The sequence below is a fragment of the Myotis yumanensis genome, unplaced genomic scaffold (genome assembly GCF_028538775.1).
Source record: "Myotis yumanensis isolate MYYU_CA2020_CCGP unplaced genomic scaffold, mMyoYum1.0.hap1 SCAF_7, whole genome shotgun sequence".
Taxonomy (NCBI): Eukaryota; Metazoa; Chordata; class Mammalia; order Chiroptera; family Vespertilionidae; genus Myotis; species Myotis yumanensis.
Genome location: NW_027223758.1, coordinates 82,237,817 through 82,257,291, shown reverse-complemented (window position 1 = coordinate 82,257,291; position 19,475 = coordinate 82,237,817). Strand labels below are relative to the sequence as shown.

The following is a 19,475-nucleotide window of genomic DNA, read 5'->3' as shown; positions in this document are numbered from 1 at the left end:
CGTCTGAGAGAGGAGGAGGAGCAGCTGTCCAGGAAAAAGCCCTGCCGGCCCCAGCCCCCACAGCAGGCACCCGTGCTCCCTCTCACCCTGCCAGTGGCCACAGCTGTCGCCCCATCCCTGGGAAGCGGGTGGTCAGCAGCCACAAGAAGCCTGTGAAGAAGATTGCACCGCTGATGGCCAAGTCCGTTAAAGATTACAAGATCAGGTGCCACCGACGATGAAGCCCGGGCTTGCCCTGGAGATGGGATTTGGAAGGAGGCCTGCGAGCACAGTTAGGGAGCGGTCCTTCCACAGGAGACCAGCATCTGGGGCTTTGTGGGAACTTTTGGACGTGACTCCCATAGATTTCCAGTGTTGCACCTGTGCACCTTCCTGCCAGCGCAGTAGGGAGAGCGTGTGAGCCCATGCGTGCATATACCACACACAGAGAAGGATCTGGACCGAGAGAGGACAGCTTTCATGTATCTGGGTGGTGGGAATGTGGTGCACTTATTTGATTTACTATCATTTCCTGAAATTTGATTTCTGAGTCTGTAACTAGCCATGCATTATGTGAACTGCAATGTATACTACCAGGAATAACGATCACAGTCATTACTGTCAGGTATTCTTAGATCTGATCAAGTCAAAGATTGGCTATATCTTTTTTTTTCTTTTAAGTTTTTTAAAATATATTTTTATTGATTTTTTACAGAGAGAAAGAGAATCAGAAACATCGATGAGAGAGAAACATCAACCAGCCGCCTCCTGCACACCTCCCACTGGGGATGTGCCCGCAACCAAGGTACATGCCCTTGACCGGAATCGAACCTGGGACCTTTCAGTCCACAGACCGACGCTCTATCCACTGAGCCAAACAGGTTTTGGCTGGTGAAGGGTTATTTACCTCAGTTGCAGGCTGGATCTCCAGCCCTCGTTGAGGTGCATGTGGGAGGCAACCAATCAATGTGTTTCTTTCACATGGATGCTTCCCTCTCTCTGTCTCTCCCCCTCCACTCTTTCTAAAAATTAATGAAAAAATATCCTCGGTGAGGATTAACAAAATAAAAATAAAACGATACTAAAGCAGCTAGATTACCATCCCCCAAAATGAAGCTTAACACCATCTCACATCAAACACACAAATTAATTGATGATAGCAGTCCTAAATTTCTATGTACCTACTAACATGGCATCACAATAAATAAAGCAAAAATTGACAGAAGCAAAAGGAGAAATTGGCAAAAATAATATAATCACACTGAGAGAATTTTATATGACTTCCTCAGTTATTGATAGAACAAGATATAAAAGATTTGGACAACACAATTTATAAACTTAACCATTCATTGAGCCATAAAACAATTTTCAACAAATGTCAAAGGTTTGAAGTCACTTAGAATGTTATTGTATGAATACAATAAAATTATTTTTTTAATATATTTTTATTGATTTCAGAAAGGAAGGGAGAGGGAGAGAGAGATAGAAACATCACTGATGAGAATCATTGATTGGCTGCCTCCTGCACACCCCCTACTGGGGAATGGGCCTGAAATACAGGCATGAACCCTGACCAGGGAATCCAACTGGAATCAGACTGTGACCTCCTGGTTAATAGATGCTCACACACTGAGCCACAGTGGCTGGGCTACGATATTAAAGTAGAAAACAGTGTCAAAAAGATATCAATAGATTTCCTTTACGTAAGTAATACACTTCTAAATACTTATGGGTAAGAGAAAAATCCTAACAGAAATCAGAAAATATTTGGAATTGAAGGAAAATTTTTAAAATTTAAATGCTACATATTAATATGTGGGAAGCAGGCACATTATTTCCCTCTAAAATGATTGGAGGGATGTTTAAATCCTTTGCTGAAGTTGCTAGAAGAGAAAAAAGGTTAAAACATTAATGAGGAAAGCAACCATCTTAAGAAATTAGAAAGAGTAATAAAATAAACTCAAGGAAAGTAGAAGGAAGGAAAAATTAGTTTTAAGAATGTAAAAGTGAAATAGAAATTAAATTTCCAATAGACAAGATCAACAAAGCAAAAGTTGGTTCTTTGAAAAGATTAACAAAATTGATAAACCACTGGCAAGACTGATGAAGAGGAAAAAAAAGAGAGAGAAGGCACAAATAACCAATGTCAAGAATAAAAATGGAAGATGGTTACAGATCCTGTATATATTTGTACAAAAATAACAGGGTAGCCCAGCTGGGTGTGGCTCAGCAGTGGAGCATCGACCCAGGAACCAAGAGGTCACCGGTTTGATTCCTATTCAGGGCATATACCCAGGTTGTGGGCTCCATCCCCAGTGGGGGGCGTGCAGGAGGCAGCCAATCAATGATTCACTGATGTTTCTATCTCTCTCTCCCTCTCCCTTCCTCTCTGAAATCAATAAAAATATATTTTAAAAAATAACAGGGTATCATGAACAATTATGCCAATAAATTTGACATTTTATATGAGATGGACACATTCCAAGATAACACAATATACCAAAACGACACCAAAATAATTTTAAAAATATAAATAGTCCTATGAAATGAACTTGAAGATATTGACTGATTTGGGTGCTGGTTTTGTCACATTTTTCTGTTTCTTATGACTGCTAGTAATTTATTTATTGAATACTAGTCTTTGTGAAAGTATGGTTTTTATTATTTTCTTTTTAAGTGTGTTGAGTTTTGTTTTGGCAGGTAGTTTAGTTATTTGCAGCTAAGTCTGATCCTATGAAGGCTTATTTTTAAGTTTTATTAGGAAAGCTATATCTAAAGTAACCTTTATTCTAGGGCTCGTTTAGCTTACTCTTAATGCATAGCCTTCCCCAAATCTCTAAATGCTGTCCCTCAAGATTTTTCCACTCTGGTTGTTTAGAATTCAAATGCCTTTCCATGTTATATGAGCCCCAGTAGTTGTTGAGCCCATAGTAATTGAGCTTTCCCCAAGCTTCATTCATCTTCACTGTATATGTGCACAGCTTAGTATTCAGCCCCAAACTCCGAATTATGAAGTAATTTGTTTGCATGGCTCCCTTCTCTCTGTTCCCCTTCCTTTCCAATTCTAACCACCTGAGTCTTCCCGAACTCTACGCTCTGTCTCATCTGCTGTGCTCTGCTAAGATCTCCCTCTTGTGCCGGAAGCCAGTAACTGCTTCCGGCCGAAGGCCTTTTCCCCGTGGTCAGATTGTCCAATATCTGAAAACAGATTATTCATATATTTAGTTTAGTTTTCTAGCTGCATACAGCAGGAACACTAGTCTGGTACCAGCCACACTATCACATTTGAAAGCAGAAGGCTATCTTAGTTTTTTAAAATGTTTTCAAGACTTATCTGGGTAGTGAGATATATACCTTTTTTTGTATTTAAAAATAGAGCCTGATGTCATTTTTACAAAAGGAGGAGAGAATGTTTGCTTTTAAATATATATGTGTGTTTTTATTGATTTCAGAGAGGAAAGGAGAGGGAGAGAGAGATAGAAACACCAATGATGAGAGAGAATCATTGATTAGCTGCCTCCTGCACGCAGCCCACTACTGGGGATCGAGCCCAAAACCCAGGCATGTGCCCTGACTGGGGAATTGAACTGTGACTTCCCGGTTCATAGGTCGACGCTCAACCACTGAGCCACACCAGCTGGGCAAAAGAGAGATGTGTTTAACCCAAAACATCAAACATACAAGTTCATATGTACATATTCTCATGTTTTCAGTTAGTGGTTAAAAAAATAATAATAATAAGTCTGCAAGAGTAGCAATGTGACATTAGCAGTGTTCCAGGCTGTCTGATCGGTCTGCCTTTCTTGGCCCAGAAACAGGAGAAATGTGGTTCAACAGCAGCCACAGCGTTGTAAAAGGGGCCACAAGGCTGCACAAGGGCAGTACTGAAGTGGTTAATCTTTCCTACGTAAGAGCAGAGCACTTAAAACATGAGTTACTTAAAATTCAGCTTAGCTTTATGGTGATTTAGAGTTTGTTTAATTAGTATTTGGAACTGCACATTGTTTATAGCTATTGGTATTTCAATAGATGCTTAAATGTTTGAACATTTGAAGTTTAATAAACCTTAGTTCTTCGAAGAAAAACATTGATGTAATTAAGTTTTCGATTACTCTGCTGTTGTTTTTTAGGGGACCATGTAATTAATAAAAGCTAAGACATTTAACAACGCTCATTTAAAAACCTAGTCAACCACTTAATTAATTAGCTAATGCTTATAGTACATATTTTTAAATATAAAAGCCTCACATAAGCAGTCACAACTTTTGAAAAATACACATAATGACACATGATAATAAATGAAAGTAACTTTGTTTCAGGATTATTTGAGTACTCATGAATGCGTGGATCAATTATGGCTTTTCCAAAATCATTCTTACACACTCCTATCAATTACTGTTTGTTTGTTTGTTGTTTTAATTGTGTGGTCAAATTAAAAATACCGAAGCAATTGTTCCTCAGAGCTTCTTTGCCCTTAGCACAGCAGCGGTGTTCAACCTGTGGGTCTCGACCCCTTTGGGGGTCGAACGACCCTTTCACAGGGGTTGCCTAAGACCATCGGAAAACACATACATAATTACATATTGTTTTTGTGATTAATCACTATATTTTAATTATGTTCAATTTGTAACAATGAAAATACATCCTGCATATCAGATATTTACATGACGATTCATAACAGTAGCAAAATTACAGTGATGAAGTAGCAACGAAAATAATGTTATGGTTGGGGGTCACCACAACATGAGGAACTGTATTAAAGGGTCGCGGCGTGAGGAAGGTTGAGAACCACTATTCTAGAGGCTCTTACATGCAAATTGGAAAAAAATAAAGTGGCAGAGGTGGTTCGGATTTAATATAGTCTTATTTTAATTAAACATTCAATTTAAAGTGGAATAGGAGAAAATTTTCTATTCCCAGATCTTTGCGCCCAAAGTTCAGCGCTAGCATCACTATGACAAGGGCGCTTATGACAGACGCCCTCCCTCGCCCACGCCCCAACTACTTACTGATCAGAATCTGAATTTTCAAAACACCCCGGGGTTTAGTGTGCACATTAAAGACTGAGAAAGCTACAAAAGCAAGGTCAGTGTACTAGTCAGGAAAGTAACTTGCCAGAGTCTACTTGGATGGAGGGAAGGAACCCACAAGGAGCAGTTCCTTTACGCTTTCCTGGGATGAAGGTGGTGCGGCGATCTCTAGTCCTGCCACAAAGGATGGGCTCTTTACCGAGTTTGGGAAGGAGGCTCACCAAGAAAGGCACAATCCGATCCTAAAGACCAAGACTTGGCAGGCCATTCCCGCTGCCAAAGCGCCGTCCCCCCTCCTCTTGCCTGAACTGTCCTCAGCTACAGTGGATGCCATCTCCTGGGGAGGGCGGGGGCGGCGATGTGCTTCTTCCGTGGCCCCGCTGCCCCTGAATGTCTGTGCGGGACAGTCTCCGCTTTTGTCCCTAGAACTGTGGGGTCCCTGCGTGTGTGGAAGGACAGCCCTGAGCCTCAACCATGGGGACCTCCTTAATCCCAGCCCGGAAGGGACTAGGTACCCGGCTCCGGCGGCAAACGCCCTTTCTCTCCGGGCAAACCGGGCGCGGGTTTTCGGGTGGACCCGCAGGGAGAGAGAGGAAGAGCGGCCGCCCCGGGTCCCACAGCGCCGCCCCGCGGAAGCAGCTGGTGTCGCGGCCCAGCCCCGAGCGGTCTGCGATTTGCATACCCATCGTGCACCACGAAGACAGTTCCCACGCGGGAGCTCCAGACCCGCGGGAATCTCCCACCGCCGCTGGGCACACAACCTGCTACCGAGGCAGGGTCTCCACGAGTGCCCGGCGGAGCGCGGGCCCGCGGGCACGCGACCACCATAAGCGTGCTGAGGGTGAGCGTGGTCTAAGGCATCCGGGCGGAGGCCGGCAAGTATACTCTGGTTTCTCTTCAGATCGTATAAATCTTTCGCCTTTTACTAAAGATTTCCGTGGAGAGGAACAATTGTGAGTTTCCACTCAATTTTTCGAGGCTTCGTTCTTACGAGGCTACTTTCCAAAAAGTTGAAGAATAGATTTGAATTGTTAGTATAACCCTGTGGGTAGTATCCGTATTGTTTCTAGTGGAAGCCCCCTTAGTACCTATTTATTTTTTAAGTATATATATATATATATGTATACTTTTATTGATTTCAGAGGAAACGAGAGGATAGAGGGAATCGATTGGCTGCCTCCTACACGCCCCCTACTGGGGATCAGCCTGCAACCTAATTGAACCTGAGACCCTTCAGTCTGCAGGCCCACGCTTTATCCACGGAGCCGGGCTCGTACAAACTTTTAAGTCTGCGCTCGCTATCCTGTATGAAACAGTCCCACTCCCACCACATCACCGTTTATTCTTTTAACCGGCTTTATTTTATTTTATTTTTGTTAATCTTCACCTGAAGATATTTTCCCATTGAAATGGGCCAGGGCCCTTGACCATCATCGAACCCAGGACCCTCCAGTCCGCTAGCCAATGCTCTATCCACTGAGCCAAACTGGCTAGGGCTTAACCCGCTTTATTTTTCTTCAGAACAGAAACTACTTCCTGATTATAGCATGCATTAATTTGTCTGCTGTATGTTTCTCCTCCTAGAATGGAAGTCCCGTGAAGCAGGGACTTCACCTGACTCTTGTTCTCTGATGGATTCCATGACCCCAAATCGATGTCTGGCCCATCAACACTCAGTGTATATTTGTGCAACAAATGGATAAATAGACTTATTTTCTAAACCAGAAATGAGAGAGAGAGAGAGAGAGAGAGAGAGAGAGAGAACAAGACTGTAGAACACTAGGAGACTAGCATGAAAACCAAGAGAAGAGGCATTTCCTAAGGATAATTAACAGTAGTGACGCTCACATTTATGGATAGCTCAAAACACCAGTATCTTGTTTTGTTTACTTACTAGAACACAGGTTTGTTATAAAATATGATTCAGGAGCAGCCAGATAGAAGAGATACGTAGGGCAAGGCCAGAAAGGATGTCTATAAGAAAACAATAGTGGAACTGAGAAACATCTGGTGAGCTTCACCGTAAGAGAGGAGTTTTACAGTTCTTTCAGAAAGTGTAGGAAGGAAGTGGCATCAGAACTGTGTATAGAAAACTAAGCCAAAGAATAAGGCTCTAGTTAAGATATGACTGAATCCTGCCCCAAAAGTTAAATAAAACCATATGACTCAGCTCTGAATAATATTTACATATTCAGATTAATATAAATACTGAATCTTTATTTAACCCCAAATTGTGACAGAATGATCTTGGGAGAATGGGAAAAGGTAAGTATGGGCTGATGGTAGAATAAGGGGAAAGAGTGAGATAGGCAGAAGAAAACCAAATGCTCTGTTTTCCATAAAAGTGAGTAGATTAGCTGTAGCTGGTTTGAATAGAGCGTTGGCTCTCAGACTGAAGAGTCCTGGGTTGGATTCTGGTCAAGGACACGTACCTCAGTTGCAGGCTGGATCCCTGACCCTGGTCAGGGCGCGTGGAGGAGGAAACCAATTGATAAGTCTCTCACACATGGATGTTTCTCTCTCTTTCTTCCTTCCTCCCTCACCTTTCACTCTCTCTAAAACTCATAGAAAAAATATCCTCAGGTGAGGGTTTACAACAATGAAAAGACACTCATTATAGAAGTAGAATCAATAAAATTTGCTGATGTCTTCGTTATGTAGAGGACAGAGGGGAGGGACTAAAAGGAAGAAACAGCTAAGAATGACTCCCAGAATTCTGACTTGAGCAATTGGATGGAGGGTGGTTTTACATTCCCCGATGGAGGAAGACTGGGAAAGAAACATACAAGTTTTAGCCCGGCTGGTGTGGCTCGGTGGCTGAATGTCGACCCATGAACCAGGAGATCATAGTTTGATTCCAGGTCAGGGTACATACCTGGTTGCAGGCTCAATCCCCAGTAGGAGGGGGGTGTGCAGGAGGCAGGCAGCCAATTGATGATTGTCTCTCATCATTGATGTTTCTATCTCTCTCTCCCTTTCCCTTCCTCTCTCTGAAATCAATAAAAACACATATTTTTCAAAGGTACACGTTTTAGACAGAAAGGTTAAAAGTTGGGTATAGAATAAATTAAGATGCAGATACTTGAGATACCCCACTAGATTGGTCAAGTAATCAGTTCATTCATTGTCCTGCCTGTATTTCATCTTTTAGGACACCACAGGGGTTTGGGGCTCAGCAACGAAGTCCAGTCTAAAGTCAGCCTGGGGGATTGTTGGCATATAAATGGCATTAGAAGTCATGAGACCATTTCGGGAAGTAATTTTCAAACCTGGATTGTGTGTTTACAGTGCAATTTTCAAGTCCCCATCCCAGAGTGTTTCCGATTCAGTAAGTCTCGGTGAGGTTCAGGAATCTGCTTTACTAAACGCCAACCTAGAAGGTTCTGATGCAGGTGGTCCAAGCTCAGATTGAAATGGGCTTAAGCACAATTCAAAAATGAGGAAGCAGCCACAGAAACCCTTTCCCGAAGTGAGAAAGAGAGGTTGTTTTTATTAGGGGAGTAGAGTAGAAGACTTTTCCAGTCTTCCTCCATTGGGGAATGTAAAACCACCCTCCACCGAATTACTCAACTCAGAATTCTGGGAGGCAATGTGAGGTCAAGCAGAAAGTTATATATATTTTTGTATTACTAGGGTTTGTTTGTTTTTTTAAGGTAAGAGACACCACAGCAGTGTTTCATAGCTTTGGCTACACATTGTAATTACCTGCTGACCTGCTGAGTTTAATATATATATATATATATATATCAATATATATATATCAACATATATATATCAATATATATATATCAATATATATATATATCAATATATATCTATCTATCCATATATATATATATATATATATATATATATATATATATATATCAATGCACAGCCTCCATTCCAAACCAGTAAATCAGCATATCCGGAGGTGGGGCCAAGATAACAGTATATTTTTTACTTTAATTTTATTTATCCTCCGCCTACACTGCAAGCATTGTTTTTACTTCCCCAGTGCCTGGCATAGAGTATGTCCTCAATTCACGTTCCTTGTTGTAAAAAGTATCGCTGGCTGGTTAGCAGATGATACAGACAACGGGAAACCACTGCACATATTGCAAAGTTCATGCAATCTTCGTGTGAAAAGCACAGTCCAATTCCCTTACTTTCAAATGGGGGACCTGATGACCGAAGGGAAATTCCTAAAGTAGTGGCGAGTCAGGACCAGAATCCAGTATCCCAACTCTCAAGTCACACTGTCCTGCCTTCCAACAGTCTTCATTTTGACCACTCCCCAAACCCACTCACCTCTCAAGACTCAGATTGTCTAGCAATACCTCTCCCTCGGCACCCCGTTGCTTCAGTCACTAACCGACCCTGCCTTCCCTTTCATCAAACCCTCTGACACTCTCAAACCCGCCTCGGTCCCAGACCCATCCTATCAGCATCATGAGATAACCTCAAGCCCAGCCCCCAGGACTTTACCAATAGGACCTAGAGGCCCCCTCTCCGCCCCCAGCCGCCCGCCCCGCCACTCGGTCACCATAGCAACCGGAGACACACACATCAGCCTGCAGCAACAAGGGGAGAGGAGTTCCTGGTACAGTTCTTTTATGTATTTGCTTTCCTTACCGCTTCCCGTGCCTGATGCGTGACTTTTATGGTCTGGTAAGAAAGCTCCATCAGACACTGTGTTAGGCCCGAAGAGAAGGAGCCACTTGCTGATCAACGGGTAAGTAAATCCAAGAAAGACAGCTCGTAGAAATCGGACGCTTAACCCGCCTGCCCCTTACAGGATTGGCCAGAGCCTAGACAGGTCAGCCAATCACTGGGCACAGACGGATTCTTTATCATGCCAATCAATGTTAAAATTAACATGTCTAATTCAGAGTGTTTGCATGGCTCTGACCAATCAAGAGATCCAGAGGGGATGATTGGCAGGGCTTGGGGCGGGTGTGTGTGTGTGTGTGTGTGTGTGTGTGTGTGTGTCCGCAATTGGTTTGGGTCTCTTAATTCTGTCTCTAAAATGCAAGTTAACTCAAGTTTATTTACCATAGAATTTGTCCTTGATTTGGGCGGTTGTTCAGGCTTTTGTGATCCACTGCTTATGTTCTCAAAAGACTATACTTATGACATCTCTTCTTCTCTAGGATCCCCTTTCCCTCCCCATTAAGATCAAGGTTTGAAATTTCCTGCTTTACTTTGAAATTGCCTGTATATATGTGGTCCATTTAGGCTGAAAAAAATCTGCTGTGGACTCATGTTTTAAATCCGATTTAAAAATGGGCAGAGGACTTGAATACACATAGAAATGGCCAACAGGTACATGAAAAAGTATTCAGTATCACTAATCATCAGGGAAATGCAAATGAAAGCCACAATGAGATTTCACTTCACACCTTTTAGAATGGATATTGCCAAAAAGACAAGAGAAAGCAAGTGTTGACAAGAATGTGCAGAAAAGGGAACCCTTGTGCACTATTGGTGAGGATGTAAATTGGTTCAGCCACTGTGGTAGTTTCTCAAAAAATTAAAAATGGCCAAAACCGGTTTGGCTCAGTGGATAGAGTGTCGGCCTGCGGACTGAGGGGTCCCAGGTTCGATTCCGGTCAAGGGCATGTACCTGGGTTGCGGGCACATCCCCAGTGGGAGATGTGCAGGAGGCAGCTGATTGATGTTTCTCTCTCATCGATGTTTCTAACACTCTATCTCTCTCCCTTCCTCTCTGTAAAAAAATCAATAAAATTGCCCTGACCGGTTTGGCTCAGTGGCTAGAGCATCGGCCTGCTGACTGAAGGGTCCCGGGTTCGATTCCAGTCAAGGGCATGTACCTTGGTTGTGGGCACATCCCCAGTAGGGGCTGTGCAGGAGGCAGCTGATCGATGTTTCTCTCTCATCGGTGTTTCTAAACTCTCTATCCCTCTCCCTTCCTCTCTGTAAAAAGTCAATAAAATATATTTTAAAAAAATCAATAAAATATATTTTTAAAAAAATTAAAAATGGAACTACCATAAGATCCTGCAATTGCACTTCTGGATATATATATATATATATATATATATATATATATTCAGAAGGAAGTGAAATCATTATATTTTGAAGAGATTTCTGCATCCCATGTTCATAGCAGCATTATAATAGCCAAGACATGGAAACAACTTAACAGTCCAAATGGTTATAGAAATACATATTTAAAATGTCCAAAGGAAAAAACAACAACAACCTCTCAACTTAGAATTCTATATCCAGTGAAAATATTGTTCAGAAATTAAGGTGATTTTGAAAGGGTGACTGCCAGGAGCTGGGAGGTCAGAAAGGAGGCTACAGAAGTAGTCTAGATCAGAAAAAATAGGACAGGAACGAAGACTAAGGAAAAGACTCTAAGATGAGATCTTTGGAGATCACATGACCACTGAGTTACTCTTACAGTTAGTTTTCTAGAACAGAGAACTTATTACACTACTGCCTACAAAATCCTTTGTGGTGGCCCAGAGCATCCAAACCCCCCATCTTGACGTGTATATTCCTTCCAATATCATCTTACCCTGTTTTGAAATTAGTTTTAATTAAAGCCAACATTTTTTCCTAGTTTCAATAGGTTTGATGAAAAAACAAAAGCAAATATATATATATATATATATATATATATATATATATGAATATTATACAGTTATTTTTTTAAAAAAGAAATCTTGCCCTAACTGGTTTGGCTCAGAGGATAGAGTGTCACCCTATGGACTGAAAGGTCCTGGATTCGATTCCAGTCAAGGACACATACGTACCTCAGTTACAGGCTCGACCCCTGGTGCCAGTCTGGCACCAGTGGGAGGCAACCAATCAATGTGTCTCTCTCACATTGATGTTTCTCTCTTTCTCTGTTCCTCCCTTCCACTCTCTCTAAAAAAAATCTATGCCAAATATCTTTGGGTGAGTATTAACAACATACACACACACAAAAAAATTCCCTATTCTTTCCTTCCCCCAACCCATGGTAGCCATGAATTTGACTAGGTACTGCATATAGGTGGAATTACATAGTAATCATCTTTTTGGGACTGGTTTATTTATGTCAGTATAACGTTTTCAAAGTTCATTCATGTGTAGCACGTGACAGAACTCTCTTTTTAGGCTGAATAATATTCCATTTGTATGGAATATATAGCATATTTTGTTATTCATTTATCTGTCAATGGTCATTGAGATTATGTCTTAATCAGTTTGGACAACTAAAATAACAGACTGGGTGACTTAAACAACAAATATTTATTTCTCACGATTCTGGAGTCTGGGAAGTCCAAGATAAGTTGTCAGTAGACTTGGTGTCTGTTGAGAACCTTCTTCTTGGTTTTCAGATGGCCACCTTCTTGTATGTTTACTGGTGGGAATCGGGAGCGCTGGGTTCTTCATCTTCTTAATACCATGATAGGCCTCCACTGTCACATCCTCAGCTAAACCCATGACCTCCCGAGGGCCCTCCCTCCAAATACCATCACAATGGAGATTAGGGCTTCAACACATGGCTTTTGAGGAGACACAGACATTCAGTCCATAGCAGGTTAGCTATTGTGAATAATGCTGCTATGAACATGGCTGTACAAGACCTTGCTTTCAATTCTTTGGGGTATATACCCAGAAATGGATTAAGCCAGAGTTACATATAAGAACATGGACAAATCCTAAAAACAATGTTAAATGAAAAAATGAAGTTGAAAAAAATTTATATACCCTTTATATACATTTTTCAAAAATATAAAACAATGCTGTATTTATAGATATATACATGCACATATAATTCATATATGTAATATTTTTAAATATTACATATATGGATTACATATGTGTGTGTGTGTGTGAGAGAGAGAGAGAGAGAGAGAGAGAGAGAGAGAGAAATGCAAAAATACATGTGAATGATAAATATCAAAACCAGGACAGGGGTACCTCTGAGAAGAAAGAAATGTCATCTGTGGGCCATTCTGGAGGATTTCATTACATTTATAAAGTTTTCTTTCTAAAAAAAAACATCTGAAGCGAATATGGCAAAATATTAAGATAGAATTGGAAGTTGGATATACCAATTTATTATTCTCTATATTTGTATGCTTGAAAGATTTCATAATAAAACACAGAATACATTCTTCACTCCTTCACTGCTGCTGCCATCATCATCCTGGCTGACTGCAGTAGTCCCTGGTTTCATTTCCTTGCTTTCTTTTTTTAAAAAAAATATATTTTATTGAATTTTTAGAGAGAGGAAGGGAGAGGGATAGAGAGCTAGAAACATCGATCAGCTGCCTCCTGCACGCCCCCTACTGGGAATGTGCCCGCAACCAAGGTACATGCCCTTGACCAGAATCGAACCAGTCAGGGTCTCGTTTTCTATCTTGTTCCACTACCACCATTCTCCATATAACAGTCAGAATAAAATTTTATTAATATAAGTCTGATCTCACCATGCCCCTTCTCAAAACCTTTCAATGGGTTTACATCACTCTAAAAATAAAACAAATCAAACTTCTTATCACAGTCCCCAGGCCCTGTTTTATTGTGCAATTTAGCCCTTATTCTTCCCCACCATCATTATTTATCTCCTCAAACTTGTTTGTTCTCCTTTTGGAACTTCTTACTACCCCAATTTATATTAATTCACGGTGTATGGATAATTATTCCTGCAGTCCCCAGCCCTCACTAGAATATAAGTTTCATCAAGGCAGAAATTTTGTTTTCTACTATATCCCTATTGCCAAGAACATCGTTTGACTCATATTAAGTGTGAAATAAATATTTTCTGGATCAATGAATAAGTGAATGATTGCATTTTCATTCAAAAAGGGGAGGAATAACATTTCAGTGGTAAAAAAAAAAAGGTGTAATAAAATGTATGGAGGTTGAAAATTACACAGTACTCTATCAACAGTAACAATAGCTAAGACACACTAAGTGCTCATTATGTCTAAGCATTTCTAAGCACATAGTTTTGGGGGGTGGGGGGTGTCAGCCTTGCTCTCCTCCTAGGCCCTGCAGACCTGTGTGTCCTGGGAGCCTCCCGCTAGCCTTAACTGGTTGGATCTGGATGGCATGCTGGCTGAGAAAAGCCTGTTAGCCAGGGGGAGGCAATCATTCTTTTTCTTGAAAATTTGTGCTGAGAGACATGCAGGCTAAGGAAGTTTGAAGATGAGTCATGCTAATGGCAGAGCATTTTTGAGTGAAGGGAACAGCTGCAGAGGTCCTTGAAGCTGCACTGCTATCTGCCCTTTCTGGACCTTGTTGTTCAATGTTCCTTGGTTTAATGATGACAGTTACCAGCTTTCCTTCTGGTAAAATCCACTCTCTTCATTTTTTAAAACGAATATGGATAGGTTTGTCTTGTTGATTATTCATTCTCCTAGAAAGACAAAAAGCAAACAATCTCTTAATCAAGGAAACTTGACTGAGATAGTTTTTCCTTCGCAACACGATGAGAGCATATTACTGTTTCCACCTTACAGATGAGGAGACAGGGCCTGAACGGGTCCAATACCTTTCCTAAAGTTGTAGAGCAGGAAAGATGCCAATCCTAGCCTGGGTGGCTTTCCTTGCTTTCTATCTTTCCTTCCTTTCAGAGGGGCTCTGAACTGCTATGTGTGGCTGTAGGAAGGGCAGCAAGAGGACTGTTGTTGAGATGAAGTAAGGATGACAGGGTAAACGTTTTGGTACCATTTCAGGTAAATTAGAAAATGACACTGATAACAGAGATGGGGCAGAAACCAGATTTCACTTAGTTTTGGATAAGCTCCCATAAAGGCTCTTCATTCTTCCATATCAACAATTGTTGGCAGAGAGAGATTTATACCTACACGGAATGTCTATAGGATTAAAACTTTTTCTCTTTTCATTGACAGAGCTGACAGTTTTTAAAGAATTACAAGATACATTTTTAGTAACATAAAAAAGGGAGTTTGAACAATATATATTTAGAGATGACTTATCGTTGACTGTCACAGGGTTGTCAACTAGGCAAGTACATTTCTTGTCATTTTTGAAAACTCCCCCCTCATTATTGCATGACTAGAACAGGTGTGCTGAAGATGGTGTGACATTTGCTAGTAAGTGAGGTTGTGAATACAGAATTCCAGAGGATTTACATTGGAATGGAGGGTTGGGGGGAGGGTTAGTAGAGAAAAAGGGATAGGACTGATGAATTAATATTTATTCAAAGAGAGTAATCAATAAAACAAAGAGCTTATGACTAAAAAATACTCAGAATTCACTCCATGAGGCATTGTGTTCTTACAGCCTTGTCCCCAAATAAACCTCAAGGTTACAGTTCTCAATTGCACAGCCAGCAAGAATCAGATGAATAATGAACGGCACTTGAGTGCTTCTAATGGGAAGTAGATGGGCCATAGTAGATGGGGACCCACCTCACGGTCAGATTGTGAAGACCGGAGTGGTATGGTGTGCCCTGAAACTATAAATAAATGTTATACTACATGCTTTTCTCTTTTCAGAAAATTTGGCGTTGACCTCATCCAAGGTTGGGTCTTGCCTCATCCCCAACGGTCCATTGTCCAGCAAGACAAACTCTGACACTAAATTTTCCTAGGAGTGAGCCTTCCTAGCACATTATTCAACCAATGCATCCTTTGGATTGATTTGTGACAAAAAGGGGGAAGCGTGGACAAAAAGGAGTCATATACTAAACCTGATAAGCTCAGGGGAGGCCTGTCATGGGGTGGGGGAGGGGACTTACAAACTCAGAGACCTCAAGTAACCACACAGGATGGTCTGAAATTAAAATTTCCTCACGGAAAGCGAGTCATGTGTTGTCCTAGGCCAGTAGTCGGCAAACTGCGGCTCCCGAGCCACATGCGGCTCTTTGGTACCTTGAGTGTGGCTCTTCCACAAAATACCGACGTCTGCCCATGGGCCACGAAGTTTCAATCGCACTGTACGTGCGCGCCCGCACGTGGTATTTTGTGGAAGAGCCACACTCAAGGGGCCAAAGAGCCGCGTGTGGCTCGCGAGCCGCAGTTTGCCGACCACTGGTGTCTCCTTGACAAAGGCCAATCCTTCCCTAACTGGGCCTGTCTATTGTCTTTTTGCATCTGATTAACATACCTTTGGGATGTCAGGGTAATTTCCTGTTTCCAGACCTCTCCGGGCACACGCTCCCACGTGAGCAGAGGACCACCGAACCCCTCGTGGTTACTGTTACCGTGTTAATGAGCTGCTCACCATCCGATCCCCACCAGTGTAAAACAAGTACTGTCTGTGTGTATTCCTTTTACTTTTTATCCAATCCCAGAGATTTCCCCGCTTTGCTTTCTCCCGCCTCCCTAATCTATCACCAATGGATTTCATGTAACCCCCTTACGTCTTCTCCTTTGATTCTAGTGTATAAAATAAGGAGCCCAACTGCCATTCTCCGGAGCCTAAGCACGGTCCGCTGAGGTTTTTGCTCCCCAGCAATCGTCCTCAGTTTGGCTCCAATAAACTCCAAACAATTCTTACAGGTTGGGACGTGTCTTAAACCGACGAGGAGATTAGCCTTCCGGAGGTCCCACCAATCCCGCACCGTCGGATCGGAACAATAGCTAACCCAGCACCCGTATTCATATCGTTCCCACACAACTACTCTGGGGGATGGTTGTATTTGCAGCTGCTTCCTCCGGCCGCAGCCACTGCCCCCGAAATGTTCCAGCCAGGAGTCCGGGCCAGCTCTTCCGGTCTGCCGCTCGCCCGGGCCAGGCCCTGCTCCAGCCCCGCAGGTAACGCTGAGGTCCCGCGGCGCTTCCGGGGGGTCTGGCGGGTGCGGGAAGGGGGGTGGAAGGCACCGCGCGGAGCTGAGAGGAGCAAGGCGGCAGGGCCGGGACCGGAAGGCGTGCGGCCGGCGGGCAGGCCAGACCGAGGGAGGGCGGGAGCTGTGCGAGGCTAACGCCGCGCAGGGGCGCGCGCGGCCGGAAGCCGCGGAGGGAAAGTGGCGGGCTGGGCGCAAGGGGGTCGCCAGGGGGCGGGGCCGCGCGCGCCGGGGGCGGGGCTTCCGTGCCCGTCACGTGACGGGCCTGGCGGTGGCGGCGGTAGCGGCCGCGGCGTCTTCGGCGGCGCCCAGTGCAGGATGTTGCTGGAGGCGGCGGTGGCGGCCCTGGTGGCGGCGGCGTCGTTGGCGGCAGCGGGAGGGGGTGCTGTGGCGACAACGGCACCCGCGGGTGGTATAAAATGGCGGATTTCGAGGAGTTGAGGGTAAGCGGGGGCGCGGGAATGGAGAGCGGAGGCCGCGGGGGAGGGGAGGGGAGGCGGGGGAAGCAGCTACGTCGCCGGCCGCCGCCACCTTGCTGTGCGGGGACGGGTTTGAGGAGCCCGGAGTCCCTGCCCACCTCCGAGGGGCCGCCGCGGTGGTGGTGGGAGGGGAGCCAGGCGGCGGAGGGCGCCGGGCCGCGCGGGGCGGAGGGCCTGGGGCCCGGGGCGAGCGGCCAGCCGGTCCCCCCCCCCCCCCCCGGGCTCCTCACACCTGAGCGGGGGCCGGGCGTCCTCGGGAAGGAGGACGCGACCTCCCCGTTATTTTAAGGGCTGAGGTGGACCGCGAGGGCGTCCGTGTGGATGGCGATTCGCAAGCCCACAGGCTGCTGCTCACTTGGTGGGAGACTTGTTTCCCGAAACGTGAAGTTGCGTTTCGGAGTTCCTCGCCCTCCTCCCTGGCGGAGGCTGCCGATTAGTCAGCGGTGTCACGGGAAGGGCCCCCGCCACCGGTGCTGCCTCAGCATCTGGGAGGGAAGCGTGGTCTTGGGGGGAATCCTGCCTTCAGCCTTGACCCTGGATAGTCTCCCGGCGCCGCGGTAAGGAACCCGCACAGTCCGCGCTGTCCTGGGGTTTGTTTGTAAACTCGTCTCAGGAGCTCTGGAGGGACAGACATGTTTCCCGCTGGCCCCAGAGCAAGGTCGCCGCTTGGTTGTTGATGCCTTGCTCAGTGGTTCTCAACCTTCCTCATGCCGCGACCCTTTCATACAGTTCCTCATGTCGTGGTGACCCCCAACCCTAAAATTATTTTCGTGGCTACTTCATCACTGTAATTGCGCTACGGTTATGAATCGTCATGTAAATATCTGTTGTGCAGGATGTATTTTCATTGTTCGCGACCCACAGGTTGAGAACCGCCGCGAGAGGTTCGGGATGGGGGTGCAGGGGGTGGGGTGGTAAGGGTGTCCCCCCCTGACCTTCAGCGTCCTCGGCGGCACAAAACGGTGATAAACGAGCCGGGCTTTTTTTTTTTTTTTTTTTTTTTCACGGCTCGCTGAATGGCTGGCGACATAACTGGGACACTTAGGGACGGGAACGCCGATTTTAAAAACAAAGTCAAAAGTGGAGGTGAGAGTGAACTTGAAATGCAGGCCAATGCAAACCTTGTGTGTCACACACGTCTGATGTCAGGGTTAACTTGAAAGAAGATGGAAGACGGAATCCGATAAGAGATTCAGTTTTGTATGTTTGTTTATTTTTGGCGAGGGACGGAGGGTCGGGGAAGGATGTTGGCTGGTTACCTGGCTGGTGGATGGACTTCAGCAAAAGAGCCGGTAGAGCGCGTCTCCCGGCGCCTGGGTCCGGGCACAGACAGGAAACGAGCGATGAATACAAAGATGAGGGGGACAACCAGTCGACGTTTCTCTCTTTCTTTCCTTGACGCGCGCTCTCTCTCAAGTCAGTGCATAAAAGGTGTTCATGACGATCAAGTAGACGGGCTTTAGTGTCTCAGAGCCCTCGCTGTAGAGCTTTTAACGTCTGTGGATCTTTTGGATGGAGCAGGCCTGAGCCTTACCTGTGTAGATTCATACATTAAATTTAGGATGGCTTGAGAAGACTAAAGTTTGAAGTTAAATTTCTTTTTTAACTGCAGTATTTTCTTAATTTTTGTGCATAACGGACGTATACCACTTTTTCCTCTTCTAAGGTATTTCGTTGGTGAAAACTTTTTCAAGTCTCGTCTTATACTTTTGTAACTGTTGTTGGTCAAAGCTTAGCAAAAAGCAGAGAATTTATGTACTGGGATAGGGCAGAGCAGGTGGTCAGTGCTTAGGTGGGAGCCGAACCAGGAACTGCAGAGTGGTTTGGAAACCAGAGAAGCTTTTCTCCTTGTCTCTCTCTCTTTCCCCCTCCCATTTGTGTTCTGGGTCAGCTTCCTCATCTCTCTCTGTAAATCAGTTGTGTTGTCACTGCTTCTGCCTGCAGTTGATCATTCCGGTGGGTTGAGGGAAAGGAATGGATCTGTTCTCTGTGAAGGGAAATTGTGGGCTGAATGACCAAAGATGATTATAATAATGCATCACGTATTAGAAGCTTCCAGGGTGTTGGAGGGAGAAATTATTCAATTCATCAGTTGCTTATTTTACAGCACTTATTTTGGTAGGATTTTGTGGATAAACTAGTTTGCAAATTTAGTGAATTAACCTGGGACAAGCTTATAAGAGCTGATGCCTGGACTTCTGTCACTGCCACCCTGCTTTCTAGTCTCTA

General features: G+C 44.2%; 2 protein-coding genes and 1 non-coding gene across 9 annotated transcripts in view; 2 read left to right on the top strand and 1 right to left on the bottom strand.

Annotated features, from left to right (window-relative positions):
- The window catches only part of KATNAL2 (katanin catalytic subunit A1 like 2), a 67,170-nt gene extending 57,473 nt beyond the window's left edge, over window positions 1-9,697 (bottom strand). For both annotated transcript variants that reach the window (XM_070421107.1, XM_070421108.1), the window contains exon 1: window positions 9,624-9,697. In XM_070421107.1, coding sequence (XP_070277208.1) covers window positions 9,624-9,674 — 51 coding nt within the window. In that variant the 5' untranslated portion in view covers window positions 9,675-9,697. The remainder of the gene's footprint in view (window positions 1-9,623) is intronic.
- Window positions 5,891-6,006, top strand: LOC139014828 (U5 spliceosomal RNA). Its single transcript, XR_011472354.1, has one exon. It is a non-coding gene; the product is annotated as a U5 spliceosomal RNA (small nuclear RNA).
- Window positions 9,698-17,031: 7,334 nt separating the features above from the next.
- Window positions 17,032-19,475, top strand: part of PIAS2 (protein inhibitor of activated STAT 2) — a 75,112-nt gene continuing 72,668 nt past the window's right edge. For all 6 annotated transcript variants that reach the window (XR_011472206.1, XM_070421102.1, XM_070421101.1 and 3 more), the window contains exon 1: window positions 17,032-17,210. Coding sequence is in view for 4 of the 6 variants with exons in the window: in XM_070421102.1 (XP_070277203.1) it covers window positions 17,187-17,210 (24 nt within the window). In the remaining 2 variants the exon portion in view is untranslated. The remainder of the gene's footprint in view (window positions 17,211-19,475) is intronic.